The 21,243-nt window shown below is 47.5% G+C and overlaps 2 protein-coding genes across 6 annotated transcripts in view; one reads left to right on the top strand and one right to left on the bottom strand.

Moving 5' to 3' along the window:
* Positions 1-13,651, bottom strand: part of ABHD12 (abhydrolase domain containing 12, lysophospholipase) — a 36,630-nt gene extending 22,979 nt beyond the window's left edge. For both annotated transcript variants that reach the window (XM_053973106.1, XM_053973107.1), the window contains exon 1: positions 13,410-13,651. In XM_053973106.1, the coding sequence (XP_053829081.1) occupies positions 13,410-13,561 (152 nt within the window). In that variant the 5' untranslated portion in view covers positions 13,562-13,651. The remainder of the gene's footprint in view (positions 1-13,409) is intronic.
* The window catches only part of PPP2R5D (protein phosphatase 2 regulatory subunit B'delta), a 34,033-nt gene continuing 25,644 nt past the window's right edge, over positions 12,855-21,243 (top strand). Inside the window, exons 1-2 of one of the 4 annotated variants that reach the window (XM_053973101.1) lie at positions 12,855-13,059; positions 20,671-20,769. In XM_053973101.1, the coding sequence (XP_053829076.1) occupies positions 12,898-13,059; positions 20,671-20,769 (261 nt within the window). In that variant the 5' untranslated portion in view covers positions 12,855-12,897. Of the gene's footprint in view, positions 13,060-19,797; positions 19,887-20,137; positions 20,270-20,670; positions 20,770-21,243 lie in introns of those variants that run through there. The other 3 variants (XM_053973103.1, XM_053973104.1, XM_053973102.1) reach the window with 3 other exon arrangements.

Genomic DNA, 21,243 nt, shown 5'->3' with positions numbered 1-21,243 from the left:
TTAATACAAGGTATACTATTATTCTATGCCATCAAAGGTACAGAAGATGCAAGAGGCAAGTTTATATCTGATCCTACTGCTGTCATCACTGTAGCATCCAAAATGTTCATCACTTAAAATAAGCATTTTAAATCAGGGACTGTTTTAGTCTTGCCACAGATACATGAACAGCAAAGAGGCTACAGGAGATCCCAAGGAGTCACCCAATCCCTTCTCCTCATCCTAGAAAAGTCACACTACCTTACACAGCTGTCTGCTTAATTCCTGCCACAAACACTTGGCAAACTGTGACAGCCCACACTTCACAAACTCTCTCTGCTGACCCAGAGCTGAGCTGAATGGGCTAAAGTTTGCCAGGTTCATGCAACAAATCAGACTAACTGCATGCTCACTGAACAGTGATTTTTCACAGAAAAAAAAGGCTACCAGAATACATAGAAAGTTGAATAATTTGCCCACAAAGCAGAAACAGAAATGCCTAGCCAAATCTCAAACTCTGGCTAAAGCTACTAAATGTTCCTATTTGCATCAATGGAAAAGTGAGAGAGAGAGAGATGAATAAAAAACTAAGCAAACCTTCTTAAATATTTACCATAAAAACTAGGATGAAGCAAGGTATTCAAGCCTCCATTAGCAGAGACCCAGCCCCAGAAAAGCTACAGCACTCCATAGTCTGACTGTACCCAGAAGCAAAGATTTGGGGTGTTATGCTATTTCTCTTTAAATTAAAAGACAAATTAACAGGAATAATGGGCTTAATAAGGTGGGGGAAAGGTAACAAATTTAAAGCCTATGGGGTTTCATTAAAAAATAACGAAAAAGACAAAAGAAAAGCAAGCTGAGCTTTTTGAGAATCTTTTTAAACATGCAAGCTCTACCTTCAGGTTTCTCAGAATATTGTGACAGCTTATTTTTTAAACAGACACACTACCATCAGTGATGGAAAGTGAAGGTGTCCCAACAGAGGAAAAAATTCAAAACCCAGAAATTACAAGATGTCAATACACCCATAAAACTTTGAATTTCCTGCCAAATGCTAACAAACAGTTCTAAAAACAAAAAACACTGCTGGCTACTGAAATTTATTCTTCTTTGCTACTGCTACAGATTTTTTTTTTTTTTTTCTGATTAGGATTTTGTATGTTTAAAGCACAGCAGAAAGCTATCATAGGCACTAATTTATTTCTCTGTTTATAGCAGTATCACAGACAGACCATGAAAGCTTCATACACAGCTCCAGAGAAGTGCTGCATGTCAGCAAATAGAACCACAATACTTGGTCTGTATGTTAACCAGCACTTTTAGCACCTCACCCCTTATATTCCATTAAAAACGCCCCATCTAACATCAATCAAATGACTACTGATGCTGCTTTCAGTTAGGCCCTCTGGACTTCTATCATCTTTAAAAATCCCCCCACATCACTTGCAGTCAGAGAAGCTATCTCAGTTCATTTGACAAGCTCTCCATGAGTAAACTGTGCAGTTTATCCCACCTTCCACTCACTCCCACACCTATGCAGCCGGAAGCTAGCACTGGTTAGGTGGGGCCACAAAAACAACCCTGTACCTGCATTGTAACAGTTACATGGAAATACACATTAAATTAGCTTTTCAAATAGGTGAGTTTGTGGAGATGGTTTAGTAGCTGTGGTAGAAACACCTAAGAAGGTTCCAAAGAAGGAGCCCCCAGGACCTTTTTATTTTGGCCACGGCATCAGCTTACAGAGATTGTACAACTGCTGCCTTGGACACATTCCTTTCCCTCCCTTTATTGCAAACTATCTATTCCCACAAAGCCTACAAAGCATCTCCTTTTGGCTGGGGTAAGAGCTTCAGTGTTGTTCCACCTACCTGAATGCAGGTGAGGTTTGAACCTTCAAGCTCCTAAATTCCTCCACAGTCCCCCACTTCACTACCTCATTCCCCTCTTACAGCCCAGACTCTGACAGACTGCTTCTGTGCCTCCTTCCGATTAATATCAAGTGATTAAGCATTAACTTAAAACAGTAAACAGCAAGAAGGAAGCCATCTAGCCAGTCAAAATTTAGCTCTGTCCCTCCAAGAGTTTTAACTGCAAAGTAAACTCAATTAATTGAGTTTTTCAGGAGGGGCCATCAAGCTCCAGCTATTGAGACCCTCATAAACACATTTCAGCTTGGAGAAGAAGGAAAGATCATGGGTAGGACCTGAAATAATCGAGATCCTTATGCATCACATGGGGGAAATGTGCATCAGCACTCAGGGTAAGAGGAAAGCACTACTGATCAGGTCGATAGCACTGAAATGCCAGCAAAGGTTATGCCAGGACTCAAAGCGCTGCAGGAAAAAACAAAAACAAGCCCATGAAGGGAGGGAAAGGCAAGTCAGTGTACAGCATTAATGAGCAGAAATAACAGAGCAGCTTGCAGGTAATGTATGGGTCTTTGTCCATGGAACACATTTGCAAAAAGCAGAACAAATTAAGCAAGGGAGAGAGAGGCTCTCACAAGCATTTAACAGAACAGGGACATGGATCATCTGACTTTCCCCCCATCACCACCCCATCCCTTCCCAATGCCATGGCTTAGGCTCTCCTCTTCACAACCACTGTCTAAGCTGACTACCCTAAATGCAGCAATAACACAGCTTGTCTGATTAAATCACTATGCATTGGCACATCCTTTGAAGAAAGGAGCTTGGAACATCAGTCTTGATAACTTAACATTCCAATTGCATGAAATCTACATGTTTCACAGGAGACAAGAATGGGCTGAACATTTGGCAACACAGCACCAATTTATATAAAATGTATGCTGACAGCATGGCCTAATCAGCAACTATGTTATTTCTCAGTGTTTGGGTACACTGGTTATTAGCATTAGTGTGAACTGCGTGTGGCAAGATTAACCTGAAAGCTACATTTTAAAAAGGAAGGGGCAGATGCTGCTGTCATTTTAAGTATGTAGCAAACAACGAATAATTAAACGCTCAGCAATTGAACAATTGACTTTTGGGACAGAAGAGTAGGCTTGGGGATTAGGGTTTTAAGGTTGTTGACTTTTCCTGAATGCATCTTCTGCAACACCCTCTTAGTTTGTGCCCAAACCTTTCTGGTACGAGCCCTTGTTTAAATTCTAAGAACACACTTTCTCTAGAGTTCACCAGCAATGCTGCTGACACTAATCAAATCTGAAGTCACCCACATTAGATTTTAGTCAAGCTTGGCATTGAGATACAACTGTGGTGGCAAGTACACTCCCTCCAGAGTGTTTACCGAATTCTTAAGTTTTTTACTCATTTCACAGCTGACAGCTGGTTTATATTAAAGGCACAGAACTCTCACTACTCTGTGAGCCGGGGAACACATTAGCTGTCTGCTAATGAAAGAGGAAAAAGCAGAACATTAACGCCAAAAGACTGAAACAGCACTGGAAGTGCAAACAGAAGCTTAAGACCAGCTGAGTCTGGTTTTTCTTGAAGCAGGAAATTCTCATTTCTCCCAACCACACTCACCTTCATGGGGAGGAGTATGAAGGTGCACAAACAGAGGTTCAAGAGCAGAACTAGTTCAGACACACGATGCGCCACCACAGCTCCTAACCTGCATTTAAAGCCACTTGCCTGCTGAATGCATACCATAATTGAGGCAGCACACAGTACAGCCAAGCCAATTCCCCCACCACCAATTACCACTTCTTAACGTGCCGTAAACCCAACAGACCCGCATGCATGTGTTAACCTTGCAGCAAGAACAAGAATCCAAATTCACTCTTTGTTCTTGTGGATACATGTGAGGGAACAGATCTGTATTTCTAAGCAGCACAACTCTGTAAGCATGAAATCATCTTTTCACATAGCAGTTCTTGTGAGGCAGCCACACAGCCTGAGAATTACCACTAGTAGCAGGCTCTGTGGCTCTGGCTTTCGTCTAAATCACCTGAGCAAAAGACATTTTTCCTTCCAAATACATGAAAATGGTCATCTTATACTTTCAGTGAAAAAGCTCTACTTTTGCTGGCAGAGATCAGAAGCCATTCCTTCTCAGAAGCCTGAAGAAAAAGAATGGTTTTGTGTTAGCAGTGATACTGCCACCTTTCAGATTCAGAACACATCGTTAGCAATACATTTTGATTACAATAGACCAACTGTTCCCCGTTGGAAGCATACAAGCAAACAAGAACATTAAATAATGCCAAAACATTACATATGCTGACTGTCAGCCCAGCACAGTTACATTCAGCTGGCAGTCACTGTGTCCTCTGTAATTGTGACCCGTTTAAAAAGGGAGGCTTAACAAACATGCATGGCCATAAAACAACAGCCATAGTTAAAGAACAGATGTATGAGCAGATACAGAACTGCTGTTGACCCTGACATACTTTGAACAGGGGGTCATTTTGCATACAGCCAGGCAGATTAATCTGTTTCTGTGTTCACCTGTGCTTTATTCGGGGATTCCAGCTCTAGCTATTGCCTTGTGAAGGAAAGAACTCCAAAATGACAAAGGCTTAAAAAAATTAAGGACAATTAAAACCAAAGCCATTGCTAACACTACAAAACCTTGAAGAGCCAACCCAGAAAACACAAACTCCAAGGTGAAAAGCAGGTGTTGGAGTTTTTACTTAACTGCAGGAAAATGAAACAGATCCATAGAATATTCTGAGTTGGAAGGGACCCACAAGGACCATTGAGTCCAACTCCTGAGCAAATGGCCCATACAGGCACTGAACCCACAACCTTATTGTCATTAGCAACATGCTCTGACCAACTGTGCTAAGCAGCACTTGTACATCAGCCTGCCAAAGTTTAAAACAAAATGCGGTCCCTTCTCTGGTAGTGAAAGGGGAAAATAACACTTTATAAGAGACAGCACAAGGCTATCAGAAACTGAAAGCAAAGGTCAGTCACTGCATTTCTGCTGGATTTGCAAGAACAAGAGAATGGGCTATTTCCAATGACTGTGTGCAATTCACAGTTTTCACATTCAGCAGTATAAAACTTGTATTGTCAGCTTTACTCCTGCTTCCTGAAGCTGCTCTGAAACTAATCAAAACTTTACAAAAAGTGAAACAGGACTGCTTTAAGGGAGAAAAGAGTGCCAGACTTCCCTTCCTGAGCATTGTAAGAAATCTTAACATCTATTCAGTTCTTAAACACCTTGAACACACTTTGCTCCACAAGCAAGGATGCTGCAGCCTGGAAGCCCTGACTCCAAATTTCCAGTTTACATCATCCTCATTAGGGTAGGCTCCTCTGTCTCAGAATAGTCACCCCAGGGGAAGCTTTACTGCCAGGGGAAGGGAAACCAGGCTCTGGATAGGCTAAATGCATTTTCTGTTCTCTGCTCTGAGCTTGCACAATGCCACTGAAGAGTACCCTTCCAAAAGGGTTTCTTCAGTTATTCACGTATTCTTCAGTTTATTCATTTCTTCAGCTATGCCACATGAAATCCTTTATTCTGCACAATTTAAGTAAAAAGGGAGATGAGGCTTCACATGACCTTTTGGCCCTTATTACTCAACACTAATCTCTTTTTCAAGAGGAATTAGCAACCATTTTAAGTGGGTACAAATTGGACAGATAGTTTTGAACAAGGGCAGCCATGGGACTTATCTCAAATGTTTTCAAGTGTTTGTGTTTTAGAAGTTAATCTTCTAGTCTAACAGTCTTTTCTATTGCTCTATTTCTCAGTAAGAGTTACAATCTTGACATAAATCTGGGTTAAATAAACACTTTGATTTGGAAAGTAAATAGTTATAGTTCCTGTTAGCTCAGTGAATGATCAAGGCACTTGGATAGAGTCTAAAATTAGGAAATTCTGCTTTAAAGTTTGAATTGCCTTCAATAAGAAAGAGGCAGATTTCTGAAGCCAAGTGTTGCACTAGTTTCACCAGCTGCTTAGAGAGAGAGAAAGAGAAGGGAAGAGATGTGTGCCAGCAAGGCAAAAGTCCACAGCCTAGAGCTGCCTGGATAAGGGATATTCAGGGACACATGACAGCTTACAGAGGTGACTTACCTGGAACAGCTTCACACTCTGTCACCATTCCTATCCCTGTTACAACCCCTACCCTCTCTCACACACCATCCTGCCTGCTTTACTTGTGTCCTGGTGACCTTTTCACTATTTGGCCATCTGCTTTGAACTGCTGACTTCCCTATCCATCAACCTTTATCAATCCTCTCCTCCTCCCATGTTTATCAATAGTAACTGATAACCAACTCATCCTTGGGATGATTGATATACAAAATTACACACCTCTGAACCCAAGCATCAATCCCACTCTAATTTCCCACTTGTTTCTCTCTCCATTGAGCCAATTTTCAATAGAGATATCATGCTTTCCATTAGCAGTGCAAGCAATGTCAATAAAACTACAGTACAAAGTGAAGTGCTTTGGAGAAACAATTTTACTGCTGATACTTTGATCAACCAGGCTGTAATCTTGACAAACCTGTCACATTTTACAGTGTCCTTCCACAGGACAAATCTACTTTCATTAGTATATATATTTAGCTGTTAAATCTTCTTCCACTGAATTTCAAATTAACTCTTGCAATTTAAATTGCACAGACTCCACCTTAGGCTAATGGCTTTAAAGTCTCCTAGGTCTCCTGTTACCGTTTTAATACAGCTGAAGCACTTTCTTTTAATCTTCTTGTGGTACTGATTCAGTCACGGCCACATTAACATAGTGCTCTCACATTACACCCTTAGTAAACTTCCCTTGCTTGCAGTCACTCGCTCCCAATGTCAGAAGCTGGCCACTGCTGGAGCTCCAACAACAGGACACAGCACAGCTACCCACTGAGCTTACAAAACCCCAGGTTTTAGAGGAAAATTGCTGTAGAAGCCTGTTCACTAATTTCACATCCTGACATGATTACCAAAATAATCTGACCTGCCCTTCAGGCCTAGGAGGTTAAAGTAACTTGGCTGCAGCCTCCTAAGCAGGCACCACTGCTCCTTTCAAAGAAGCCCAATCTCAGCAGGCAGTGCTCTTCAAATACAGCAGAAGTCCTGCCAGGGTACACCAGGACTCTTGAACATACAGCAAAAAGGGCATTCTGGAGAGGAAATGATGTCACCATCATTAGTTTTAATAAAAACACCACAATGTTGTTTCACCAAAAAGAAATGCATCTACATTGCATCCTGGAGAAAACTACAGATTCACTGCAGTGACCTGTGACTGCATCTGCAGAGAACTTGACTTTTGGCTCAGCAACCACATGCGAGAAAGGACAGAAGAGAACGTGACAATGCTGTGAAGACCCTGATCTCCACAGGCACCTTCACTCCAGAGATGACTAGGAAGCCTTGTTGGTCCCAGGAGTTACCAAACCCAAGGGAAGTTTAGGTATACTCAAACAAGCAGAGGCAATTCATACAGCTCCCAGGTAAAAAGTATTGTAAAGCAGTAGCAATTAGCAATGCCATGGTAATTATTAATTCAAACATAAGCCATCAAAGCAGAGCAACTGAACCCAGGGGCAAGTATGATGTCAGAAATATGGCACTGCAAGGAAATCAGGAGTTCAAGGAGACCAACACAAAACCAGAGGGCAAACTCTCTTCAGCCTGAAATGCCTGCTTGAGCAGAGGTCTCCATGAGAAATATGGGGACTTGAGGAAACTGCTCAGAGACTGAAAGACACAACAGAGCAGATGCAGCAGAAAAAATGCTGTGCTCTATTACAGAAAATCCAGAGAGTCTCATGGGTACACTGGATCCAAAGAAAGAAATTTTAGGTCATACAGACAAACCTGCAGGAGGATGCTATGAGTCTCAAGGGACGCTTAAGAGAGAAAACCACACCTAGTTAACACCAAAAAATCTCAAAGTAAGTGATGAAAATGGTGAAGAAAAGATAGGCTATAAGAGTAACACACTGAAGCACAGAACTGCTACATGTCAACACTATGGTTTCACAAATCCTTAAATCCTAAAAAAACAAAAATTACAAAATTAAAACCATCCACAATAACAAAACTAATAATTCCCCACATTGCAGGGGAATATTGCTATTTTTGCTGAATGACTAATGTGACATTGAGAAAGAGTGGGGAGAAGATGAGTACAAGGAAAGAGAATTATAATGGCTGGAAAAGATGAGCAAACTGGGAAGAAGCTGCAGAGAACGAATACCTAATGCCCCATATTGGTAACCTGGGAGCAATTCAGAGGCATTCCCCAGCCATAAGCTGCCAGAATGGCTGACAATGCACAAGACAAAACAGGAGACAGAGCTACTGTGATACCATTCAATTAGTTAAATTGTTAATTAGTCAAATAGTTAAAAAAAAAAGGCAGACATACATGTGGAAGGAGTTACACAACCATATTTTTGACATATCTGAGCAAAATATTACTGTGCATGCTCTTCAAGAGAACTGCAACAAAAAAACCCAAACAAAAAACCCAACACAACCAACAACAAAAAAGAGTCCCACACACTAAAAAAAGTCCTCACAAAGGAAACTGTTTTTTCATATTTTACCCATTGGAAGGATTGTGATTCAACCTGTATTTACTATGAAAGAAAGAACAGGCAAGCAACTGGAAACCGTTTCACAGCTCCTTTGTGAACTCTGCTCAAGAACAACTGAAATAGAGGCAGTTACCCAGTAGGAAGGTGGAATTGGTGAAAAAGCAGCATGATTGATGAAATATCTCTATGCAGGCAGCCTCTTTCCTCTTTTGAAAGCCCTGACAAGTAATTGGTTTAACCTGAAGACAGCAATTAAGAGAGACAATAGCATAAGACTCACTTGAGGAAAAAAAAAAAAACCCTTAAATATATTGATGAAGACTTGTAGGAGAACAATTCAAGTATTTGTCATCTCTGCTACAATGGAACAGACTTGAATAATCATAAAAGACTCTGCAAATACTTCTAAAAAAGTAACATGAGAAGAAAGGGGGCTAGGTCTACAAATATAAGGATGGGGCACTGAGAGGACAGAGGGACAGATAATAGTGTTGGCCAAGTTTTCTGTCAGAGGGATGATACCCCTGGTTAAATCCAAGGAGACATGAGAAGGCATGAAGCACTTCAGCTGCTGGGGCAAGATGGCACCAAGGATCACCACACATCGCATTTGACACGCTTGAGCACGCTCACTGTTCCAGGAAAATTCAGCTGCATCAGAGGGGAAGACACGAGCAGGCTGCTGCACCCTCTTCCCTTCAGCACCTCCCTGCGTTTTCATAAAATACCCAGGAAATGCTGTAAAAGCAACCTTCTGCCTCCCAAGAGCAAGCTGCACCACAGCAAACAAGAACAAGGCTGACTACAGTGGAACTGAAACTAGACCAAATTGTAGTGTCAGCCCAAAAATATCCAGCTTGTGGGGTGCACAGGCTGGACAGCCAGCGAGAGGGTCCCAAACTACCTCTTGCAGGGACTTGTGCCAGCAGCCGGGGGTCCCCAGCAGCAAAGGTACCAGGGACGGCTGAAGGGACAGCAGCTTCTCCAGCAAGGAAGAGCACAGAAGTATCAAGGAACAAAGCTCACACACATGGGATTTGAAGAGCTTCACTGCTCCACAGCATGGAGAGAGACAGGAGCAAGTTCTAACATTTGCAGGAAACAAGTGTTTGAAGGAGAATTGGAGAATGGCAAAATTCACACTTCACATCTATAGTCTGACTATTGATTGGGATTAAATGAGGATCAGATAACCATGAGGTCACAGAAGTGAGGGTAACATGCACGTGACCTTTTATCACCAGGATCAGGGTTCAGCAGAAATGAGATAGGAAAGTTTGCTCTGGTATCTAATGCCAGTATTAAGCTTATTTGATTTTCTCTATTCTCTGTACTCCCACATAAAGATTTTCCAGATCTATGGCTGCTCAAACACATTTCCTCAGAACATCACAGCCACGGACCACAAAAATGAGTCACAGCAAGTACCCAAAACACAACGTTACGCTAATATCCATCTAGCACTTCCAATACTGTCACCTGAAAAATGCCTCACAACAGAAATATTAGAGGAATGGCCATCCACACAAAACACACATACCAGGAAAAGCAAGCACTGCTTATTATTTCTTTATTTACTGCATTATTGCATTTAATAATTTCAGACAAAACAGCTCCTTTAAAAAAAAATCACGTACTTTTAAAGGAGCAACTTGTAAAGTGCTTAGGTAACCATTGTAGTAGATATTACTGATATCTATGGAAGAAAATTGAAATACCTATATTTGTTCATTTCTGGCCGTAAACCACTTAAGAAAAGCCACACTGACTACACTATGCACTAGCCAAAGCCACATAAATCTTATTTATCAGATATCCATTTCCATTACACTTTGAAGCACATGCACACGCTTTCTGTAACAGAGTAGTTGCCAGTCAAAATGCACAGCCACCTCTTTAGAATGAGTTTCAGCTCCTGGATGAATGAGCACATTGTGACAGCATGACTGAACAAAAACTGAGGGGCAAATGCAGCGCTGGTAAAATTCAAAAATACTGCTGCAAGAACAAACTGCTGCCGGTAGTAAGCCAGCACTGTATTCCACAAACATCACCTATGGTGCTATTTAACCTTTGCTGAGGAGCTGGATGCGAGCAGGAAAAGCTGTGCTGGAGAAGGGCACACACCAGCCCTGCTGCTGCTCCACAGCCTCCTGGTCACTGCTGCAGTTACAGACACAGCTGCCTCTGCAGCCCCCCCGCCCTGTGCTCCTGACCCATGGAATATGCCACATGATCAGCCCTTGGCTGCACAACTACGCAGCCACTCCACACTACTGGGGATTGGTTTGCCTTCCTAGCCAGTGGCTTGTATCGTTTACAAATAAGAGATGGAAACCCACACATGTGCTGCTTCCCCAAGCCTGCAGAGGCTGAAGAACAGCAGCATGAAATGCAGACAGCCCAACCTCCCCTTTAACACGGCATTCATGTGTTGATTTTAACTGTTTCATGAAGGAGAAAGATAAGAATAGTCTGCTGTGGTAAAAATCCCCAATTTCAGATATTATGCCACCTCCACCATCCCAGAAACCTTGCAGCTGAATTTTCACCTTACAGCTTCAGCAAGCTGGGGAATAAAACTGATGTAACCCATTGAAAACAACAATCAAACACTATTTTTATTTCCAGCGGTATAAGGAATGCTGCAATAACAGCATGACCTTGCATATTAAAATATGATTATCTAGATGGTGTAACAGCAACTTGTTGGCCACGTAACTGACCACAGCCAGGGTAACTACCCTGGGGAGGTCACTGCATGCGTACCTTCATGTTCCTCCTTAAACACTCCCTGCTGTCCACCAAAGGTGGGATATGGAGCTAGAAGGCTGTCTGACCCAACTCAGGGTGATTGTTCTGGACAAGAAGCTTATCTCTGGGCATCATACCTTCTTCTGCCTGGACATCCCCTTCCTGCACGCTCAGATTCACAGTTCAGCAGTGCGTTTGTTATCCCGTAAAAAACACTCCTGGAAGGTATTGGCAGACAGAGACACTTTGCCTGCAAAGCACTGTCTGAAGGCTCACAAGGAGAGGAAGTCAGAGAAGGTTCACTGAAAGTCAGTAAGAAAGGTAGACAACAGAGGACAGCATGAAAGAAAACAAAAATCACAGAAATAAAGATATTTCAAAATGGGGAAAAGGAAAAATCAGCTTCAAACAAGATTCTCCTACAATGTCACAAGTTGGAGAAACACTGCTGTGTGAAACATAGTACCTGACCCAAAAAGGACAGGGGGGCAGAAAGCCAGGGGGAAGGGCCAGAATCCATGCAGGACTTCAAGAATTTCTGAAACAGTCTTCAAAAGCAGAATGTGGAGAAAAACAAGGAAAGCCTGACTGCTGATAATTTTTAAATGTGTAAATGGAGAAATAAATGCAACAATATTTTTTGCAGACAGGATGTGCTTTCCCTATTTTTAGCTTGGCCCTCCCAATACAGCTGTGCTGTGTCTGGGATCCACAAAGCACCTGCCTGCCAGACCAAGCCAAGAGCCTGCACTCAGTGCTCTTAGGGCTTACTCAATGCTCACCACCAACAGCATTTCCATTTGAGTAAAAGGTGCTTGAGTGCCATTCATAATGGTGAAGAAACCAGCAAGCCATCATTCGAGTGGCACTGGTCTAGAAGACATCCACTTGGACAAAGAGAATAGATGTGCCAAATTTTAAAATGTTATAAAAGCAGGGCACTGTCGCAGTTTGATCCACTGCACAGTCATGGAAACTGAGAGATCAACTCAGCGCCATTTTCAATTACCAAAAGCTTGTCATAACATGTACAGAGCAGTGACAGCATCCCAAAGGTTTACCTCCAGGGCACAAAATTAAATAGCTATTACCCAATATGAGAAATCACATTTTAAAGCCTCTGTCTTTGAACATGGCAAGTATCCACAGCTCTTTTCAGATGCTAATTTTGTCTATGAGAACAGGAAAAAATCTCAGAAAATTTAGCAGAGAAACATCCACAATAGCTGATAAGCACCTTTTTTTTTTTTTTTAATTTGGCTGATGTATTGCTGAAGCACAGCAATTTGGTTTCAGCTGCCCAAATCACACAACTATTTTGCTCATTACACATTCTTTACACTTTGAAAACACAAAGAATACCACCATACTGGTTTAGGTGAAACTAAAAGGTTGTATCTTGACTCGCAGTCGCAGAGGGCCAGGGAGGCAAGTCTTCATCGTGTACTGCAGCCTCCCAAAACCTTGTACGATGACGGGTCCAGGTGATAAGCACCTTCTATTGCTACAGTCTTTTTAGAAAGGTACACAAACATTTCCCCACTATAAATATGCACAAAACGTTTAAAACGTTAACAAAGGTGGCAAAATGCCACGGCTAAACTCCTTCCAACAGTCACGCATGTCAGCTTCTCCTACTGACCCCTAAATCTGATTCATTTATGGGAAAGAGATGACTTTGACAGCCACCAGCTTCTTCCAAAAACGCAGACATCCTACCTGCAGGGCCCTGCTGCTCCACATACGCTCTCTGATGGAAGGATTCCGTGCTAGCCATTTTTGTTCGGGAGAACGCCTGCCTGCTCCAAAGGGGGCTGGAGGCAGCAGCGCCCAGGTACGAACACCAAGCCCCTCCCATCCTTAGCTGGCCAGGGCTGGGTCCGCCGGTCCCGCTACCGCCCCGCTCTCCGACCAGTTCTTTGCCCCGAGAACGGAAGGCACCGCGGGGCCGGCACCTGCCCTCCTGGCACACAGGGAAAGCCAGGGAAGCAGGGCTGAGCTGGGGAACATCCCGGGCCCGCGTACCTGTCCGTCCCGCGGGTTCCTCGGCCGGGCGGCGGCGGCCCTTCCCCTCTGCTCGCAAGACCCAGCCCCGCTGCCGACCCGCTCCCCGGCAGGCTCCCGGTGCCCCCGAGACAGTAACACAGGGATAACAAAGCCCGGCGGAGCGACCGCGGCGCTCACCTGCCCAGCGGACGCTTCATGCCGTCGGCGGCGGCGGAGGCAGGCAGGCGCAGGCTTCGCCTCAGGCTGCAGCCCTTGTCGAGGGGCCCGGGCGCGGCGGCAGCGGCGGCGCGCTCATGCTCCACCGTGACCGACTCGTTGCGTTTCCTCATGCCGGGGCGGGGGCGGCAGCGGCGGCGGCGGAGACGGCGGCAGCGGAGCGGGGCCGCGCTCACTCGCCGCGCGCCCTGCCCGGCACTGCCCGGCCCCGCCCCGCGCCCCGCCCCGCCGGCGCGCCCGCCAATCCCCGCCCCCGGCCGCGCCCCTCGCCCCGCCCCTAGACCGCCCCCACCAATCCCCGCCTCCGACGCCAGCCCGCCCGCCAGCGCCTCGGAGCGGCCGCGGCGCCATCTCTACTGCGGGCAAGAGCCCGGCCGCCATTTCGCTGTGGGCCGGGGCGGGGCCCCGCGCCACCGAGGGCGGGAGCTCTGCGTGCCCGTGAAGGAAACCCCCAGCTGGCCTGCAGGGGTCTGGAAGGGCCGTGAGACCGGCGGCGAGCGTCAGTACGCACCTGGGCACGGCGATACGGCACGGCTGGTTCGGGGATGTGGGGAGAGTCAGAGCGAACCTACTGATAGAATTGGCGGTGGGAACAGCGGCAGGCAGGAAGCTCTTTGATGGCGCACAAGTGTTATGATACCACATTGGAAAGTAGGTCCTCATTTGACTTATGCCTAAGGAGGCGCCGTACAGGCAGGGCAAGGAAGTTACAGAGCTTCCCTGGCTCTGCGTGGGTGTTGCAAAGTGTGGAATATGTCAAAATTTTCCTAAGAAAGGAAGTTCTTAGATGTTTGATCTTTGTATACTTTTAAACCTAGTCAGCAAGAAAGGCAATTTTCCACGTGTTAGAAAAACAAATTAACTCCCTTGTTAAAGTTTAGGTCTTGAGGTGCTTCAGTGATCTCAGACCTAGGGAGAGGTTAACAAAAATTTGGAAAAAGCATACCCGTTGATAGTGGACACAATTTATGGGCCACAAAGAGACCTGGTAGAACTCCCAAAGGAAGTAAGGAAGAAATTAATAAAGCCAACTTAGCAATTATCCTGTAATCAACAGCAACTGGGTAAAATGTAATTCTGTCAGGGAATTACATCTGTGGCCACCATGAGGCCAAAAAAGACATAGATCCATAAGAATAGAAAGAGTGGGTGTGCAAGCTAGTTAGCATGAGAAGCATTTCTTCTGAATTGTTGCCAAGTGATCCTATACCCCAGATTCCAGAGAAATACATAAATTAAATAATCCCGGGAGGTACTGAACCAAGAAGGAGGAAGCAATTGTTATAATGCCAGCCTGTACTATCTAGCAGTTACAGATAAATAACAGAAAGTAATGTATAATGAACTGATACATGTTTTATCTTGTTTCTACAAGCTTCTAACAGTTGAGATTTTCAGAAATTTTCTCTTGATAAGATCATAATTGCGAAAACTTTCAGCCAGGCTTTCAGAAAGACTGGTTGTACTTTTGCATGCTTTGAGCAGCAAGGGGTATGTTCTTGTCCATTTGATTTGTTCTATTTTCTAGGTCTCATTGGGAAGACTGAGTTCTGCAATTGAGCATTGTCTGGAGCTTTGTCTGGTGACAACAACATGAGTGGTGGTCACTCCAAAAGCAAAGGCTGTATGGCGCTTGGGAGTGGCAGTGTAGTGCTGTGAGGAGGGAATTGCAAGCTGCTCCACAGGCTTTGAAACAGGGGGAATAGACTCAGCTGTCATAAATCCTCTGAAATGCCTCAGAGTGAAGTTTACTACTGAGGACAACTAAGGAAAATTACTTGCAAGTCAGTCTTTGTGGGCGAGTCTTAATGCCAGTTGGCTTTTTCTCTGTGCTAGAAAGAAACAAGTACTTTCCTGTGGAGCCCTTAAGCTAACTTCAGCATTTCTAAATGCTTCCCTTCCTTAACTACACAGGTGTATAAACAGGTGCTTGCTTGGTCTCTTCCATCATAGAAGGTATTTAAGATTAAGGAATCACCACTTTTTTTTTTTTTCGTGTAATGTCCTCTGTGCTGCTGGTGCACAGAATATTGAATTGTAGAACCATAGAATCATTAGGGTTGGAAAAGACCCTCAGGATCATTGAGTCCAACCATTAGCTCAGCATCGCCGTGCTCACCACTAAACCATGTCCCCATATGCCATGTTTAGACATTCTTTGAATACTTCCAGGATAGTGACTCCACCCTGGGAGTCTGACCCTTTCAGTGATGAATTTTTCCTACTCTAAACCTCCCCTGGGAAAATGGCACTTGAGGCTCTTACCTCTTGTCCTATAATTTGTGACCTGGGAGAAGAGGCCAACCCCCACCTCACTACAATCTCCTTTCAGGAATATGTAGAGAGCAGCAAGATCTCCTCTGAGCCCCCTTTTCTCCAGGCTGAAGAGTTTATAGGTACCCCTTGCAGCACTCCAGTTGTGTGAATCATCCCACCACTATGAAGAGGTTATTCCATTTGGGATCAGTACTTGCCCTTCTGACCTACTGAAAGAGAGTAGTGGGCCTTTCTGTGAGTTATCCTCAGAAATTACCACACACACACACCCCCAGGAAATCAATGCACAAGGTCCATTTTCAATTCCAAGTTAACCCCCATGGTGGAATTCTGCTTGACTTGAGAGACTGTTGAGGCAATTGTCCACTATAAACCTTACTTCTGCTGCTGTTAAAAGCAACCCAGGGTGAAATTCTGCCATCTGTGGTCAACAAATACTGTATCTGAACAATGCAAAACAGCTGAGGAAATGTGCTGACACAGGATTTCTTACCAGCCAGTAACTTAATGTAGTTCTACAAAACATGTACAGGAAGAACAGGAAAATCGAGTCAGAGTAAAGGTGGGAAAGAATTTGGGATTTCTTAGCTCAAGGCAAGAACAAAGATTACAATAGAGCAATAGTAGAAACTTGTTGCTATGGGCAAGGACACATTCCAAAGCGTTTCTGTATGTGTGGAGTGATCCCAAAGAGGTCTGGAGACAGACCATGGGGCAAGGATACAGCCTGCTGGACTACACCAGTGTCAACCTCCTTCCCATCCTGTATTCTTCAGAGGAAGCTGCATCTGGATTCACCAGCCTGATCTGGAGAAGAGGAAGACTGATGGAAAGCAAAGGATAGCAAATGAGTAGTGATCCTTAGTAACACTTTCAAGAGAAGGAATGAGAGCTGATTTTGGCTGTGGATGAGCTCAAACAAATCTCCTTAGAAGACAGAAATCAGAGCAGGAAATACTGAAGGGACCTGGAAAGACCAGGAGAAAGTTTTGGTTAGGAAACCACTGTGAGAAAAGTCTCTGGAGAGCACAAGGATATTCAAAGCAGCAGAGAAATCAGAAAAGGGGCAGAGCCATCTTCTTTGAAGCCAAGGTGAAGTAAATTGAGGCAGACACTGCAACGTGCTGCTAAAGGCAGCCTCTGGAAATGCAGAGAGACCTGCTAGGACAGCTTTCTCTTCCTCAGCACCGTGGGCTTCTTCATCTGCTTGCCCAACCATCTCCTAGCTGGACCATGTAGAGAAAATTATGAAGAGCTCAGATGGAAGGTGGAGCCATGCTTCCACGCTGAATGCCTCCTTCCTGAAGGCAGGAGAATCTGCATGCCCCCCCACACCAAGCTGCTCCCAGCCCCCCACCTTGTAGTCCTAGGTCAGGGGCTGACTTTGTGGCAAGACAGGACTGCCGGGTCTGGTCCAGCAGGTGCTGCAGGTTGGTGGCATAACAAGGCTTGTGGCCCCAGAGCAGGGTGCAGAAGACGACCTCAGGACTCCATGTGTTTGCCAGGAAGAGGTCACAGGGCTTCTCCTGCTGGATATCAGTACATGCAGAAGCATAGGATTGGCAGAAGCTCTGGCTCAGTGCTGCATTGGTGGGCAGTCCCTGATGTGGGTAGACCCCGAGGGACTCCCCACTGACATCCTGCAGTACCACCCTTCTGGAAAACTTGGAGATGGGGATCCTCAGGTTTTCTTCACTGTCCAGGAAGATGTTTTCCAGGTTTAAGCCTCTGCAGAGAATAGGCAGCATGTGCTGTGGGCAGGCAAGGGCAGATGGAAGGTGGGCAGACGCTGGGGCCAGGAAGGTCAGGAGGCAAGGAAGGAGCTGTGGGTAAATGAGGGGTCAGGGTGGGAAGGAGAGCTTGGATTGGTAAGCAGTAGTGTGGAGGGAGAATAGGTAAGAGTGCAGTGCAGCAGTCAGATGTGGAGACGAAAAGAGGCTTCCATGAAGTTCTTCACTACCTGGGCTGGGGAACACAATTCCCCAGGCACCTACTCGGGGATGCTCCCCGAGGGGGCCAGTCCACAAGGAGATAAAAGCTGTCTCCATGCCTTGGCTCAGTGGGATGAGCCCTTCGGGATCCGTGGACGCGTGGGCTTGGCATGGGACGGCCCTGCCCCCCGCTGGCTCCCCTTTGCCTTGCACCCCCATCCCCTTTGCCTACCGCTGCTCCCCTAGCCCTTGTCAGTCCCCCACAAAGTGCCCACCATGCCTCCATCCTCCTGAAGCTCCCAAGAGCTCCCTGCCCCTCAGAATCCCTGCCCTTTGCCTCACAGTGCCCCCAATGCCCAGGACTCCCCCAACCACTCCCTGCTCCTTTGAACCTCAAAAAACCCTGCCCCATTGACTCATCCAGTAGCACTGCTGCCCATGAAGCTCCCCGAAGGGTGCTCCCATTTCCCCTTTAGCCCCTGATGCCCTGGGGACCCTTAAATGCACTCCCTTCCCTGCAGAACTTCATGATGCTCAAGGGGCTTCTCCTGCTGCCCCCTGATAAAGCCACCTTCTCACCCTGCCTGCATCCAGCAGGGCAGGAATTTCCTGAGGTTTTCATCCAGTGCCTTCTTTTTGGAGATGACCTTGATGGCCACCTTGGGGCACAGTGTTAAGACAGAAGTTAGGCCCAAACATCAATCACTTGACACCTGGACAAAGTCAGGGGCCAAATACAAGTTCAGTGAAGCTGAGTTTCACCAATGTCCAGGACCAACGAAAGCCAATCCAGAATTCCATGTGACAGCTTATGACAAGGAATGATGATAGCTACAAACTCTTCAAGCAAGTGGCTTTTACCTGCTCATGCTGGCACAGTTTCCTGCTCACAAGTGCCCTGATGGTTGTGCTGGGGCTGTGGCCAGGGTCACTTGTGCACGACAGAGAGGAAGAACAACATAAACTAGGACCTTGCTCTGCTCCTGGGGATCCTGTGGAGTGCCAGTGACTGTCAGGTCAATGAAGATGATAACCACGCTAACAATAAGCTGATGCACTGCTCTTTCAAAACACTCTTAGGGAATTTCTTCCCCACATGCCACACCAGGTTAGCTTACCCAATGACTGAAAAGACTGTGCTCCTGCTGAAACACCTCTGATGCCACCTCTGCACCTAGTCCCCTGCTTCTCTCCCCACTCATGTGCCACATTCCATGAGATCCTTACCACTGGCCTGGCTGAAGTGAATGGGAGCTCTTGCACCTCTAGCAACAAACCAGCAGACACAGCTTAAGGACAATGAGAGGAAGGATTGACATTAGACCTTCAAGACGTCATGAGCCCTAATGAGGTGCCCCTTTGCCAGCAGGTCCTGCTTAGGTCCATGAACTCAAGGGCGGCTTGCTACCTGCTGGTTGCTTTTTGCCCACCTGGACCAACCACCAGGTGGGCTTGAAGGTGACACATAGAGGCTGTTGGACATCATCCTCCCACTGTGAGGATCCAGGACCAGCTGCCAATGAGCTAATCGGGCTGCCCCGTGTGAGCAGGGAAGTGTCCTGACCCCCTGTCCCAGGAACAGCCTTCTCCATATCAGCACCCACAAAGCTCTGGCTGTGCTGGGCCTCGCAGTGCTCAGAGGCACATTTCCATTCACCCTTGGATACACCAGCTTCACTCGCCCCCTTATTCCCACGGGCAGCCTCCCCAAAACTGTGTATCGGAGCACTAACAAGCACCCGCCCCGCAAAGCTGGGGTGCAGCTCAAGCTGTTGGGGCTCCTCCTCCTCGAGCGAGGCAAAGGAGAGCCGGGCAGACTAAGGAGCCCAGTCACTTTTCCTCCCGCTCTCCAGGAGCCAGCTGCACGCAGCGGGGACCCGAGAGCCCCGGGCAGGCGCTTGCCGTGTCCCGAGGAACCCGGCACGCCCCGGGTCCCTCCCGCTGGAAGAAGCCGCGCCCGGGCCGCTGCCCCGGAAGAGCCGCTCCCGCAGCCCCGCCCCCGAGGGCGTGCCTGGCGCCCGCGCGCCCTGCGGCCAATCAGAAAAATCGGCCGCCCTGCGTCAGCGGCACGCGGCGGCGGCGGAGGCTGTTGCTAGGCAGGCCGGCGCGCCTGGCCCAATGGGAGCGGGGCGCTGCGGCCGGGCCCGGGCGCAGGCGGCGGCGGCGGCGGCGGGCGCGGAGCGGTTGGGGGCCGACGCTCACCATGCCCTACAAGCTGAAGAAGGAGAAGGTGCGGCCCAGGGGGCGGCGGCGGCGCCGGAGAAGCTCCCGCGCGCGGCGCTGCGGCCGACGGCTCGCTCCCGCCGCCCCTCCCCGGCGCGGCCTTCCCTCGGCTCAGCCCTCGGGCGGGGGCGCGCACGGGGCTGTGGCCGGCAGGGGGCGGGGGCGCGGGTGCGCGCCCGCGGCGGGCGGGTCGGGTGGCGCAGGAGGGCGGCGGGGGCGCGCGCGGGCCTGGGGGAGGCGGGCGGGTGCGAGGGGCGGCCGGCGGTGCCTCCGTGCGAGCCCGGCCCGGCCCGCCCTGCCCTGCGCGCTCCGCCGGCCGCGGGGATGCTCCCGGTGGGGGAGGTACGGCCGCACCCACGTCCTGGCCCCGCTGCTCCCTCCGCCGCCGGGGTGAGGGCCCGGATCCGCCTCTGCCGCCGCCCAGGACGGCTGGGCCGGGGCTGTGGGTGCCCTGGCACCGCATATCTCCGATGAGGCCGCGCCCCGGGGAAGGGCTGGGTGGGCACAGGGCCCTGTCACCCGCAGGTGCCCCGCCGGGGTCAGCTAGCGATGACCGGGACGGGAGATGCCAGCATCTCTCCTGGGCTTGGGAGCTTGGCCTCGCCCTGGGCGTGAGCTGCCGCGGCAGCCGATGAGGATGCCTTTCCCAGGGAGAAAGGGCTGGGAGTGGATGTCCGGAGCAGGGTGTGCTGCAGGAGTGGTCTGTGGCAGCACACACCTGAGCTCTGCAGAGAGATGCTAAAATTCTGAACCAGGTGAAGTTTTCTCTGAATGTGTTCTCATCCTTTCAGGAGTCTCCAAAGTCTACCAAAAGCACCACAAAGCCTGGCAGCAGCAGCAGCAGCAGCAGCAGTAGCGGGAAGGATGGTGGGGCAGAGAATTCAGAAGAGGTAAGGCTTTTACCTTGGGTACAGCAGTGTGCTTGTGCAAACTCATCTTTGGGGAGGAATTAAATCTTTCATTTTAGCTGCTTCAAGCTGTTCCACCAGATAACACATGTCACCAGGATCTTAAGAAGTCGGAGTAGAAAATTGGCCCAAAGGGAGCAGTGACTATGGATGAGACCAGATGAGTCTCATACCCTACAGACCTGCAAAAAGACTATTGGCTCAAAGCTGAGGGCGAGTGGTGCTCACAGAGGTGGGCAGGGCATAGCGAAGTTGGCTGCAGAAAGGGACACGCTATGATTATCAAGGAGGTGGAAGCCTGACAGATGGGAGCAACTTCTGTGCTCCTGTCAGAGCAAAGTGCCATCAACTCCGTTGTCACTTTGTGTCAGAGTGGGAGAGTAGTGAGAAGCAATAGGAAAAGATCTGTTCTTCTGAGGCGTTTTCTGGAGGAGTGAGATTAGGAAGTAATGGATA

This window comes from Vidua macroura, chromosome 3 (genome assembly GCF_024509145.1).
Source record: "Vidua macroura isolate BioBank_ID:100142 chromosome 3, ASM2450914v1, whole genome shotgun sequence".
NCBI classification, from domain to species: Eukaryota; Metazoa; Chordata; class Aves; order Passeriformes; family Viduidae; genus Vidua; species Vidua macroura.
This window is presented reverse-complemented; position numbering and strand designations above follow the sequence as displayed.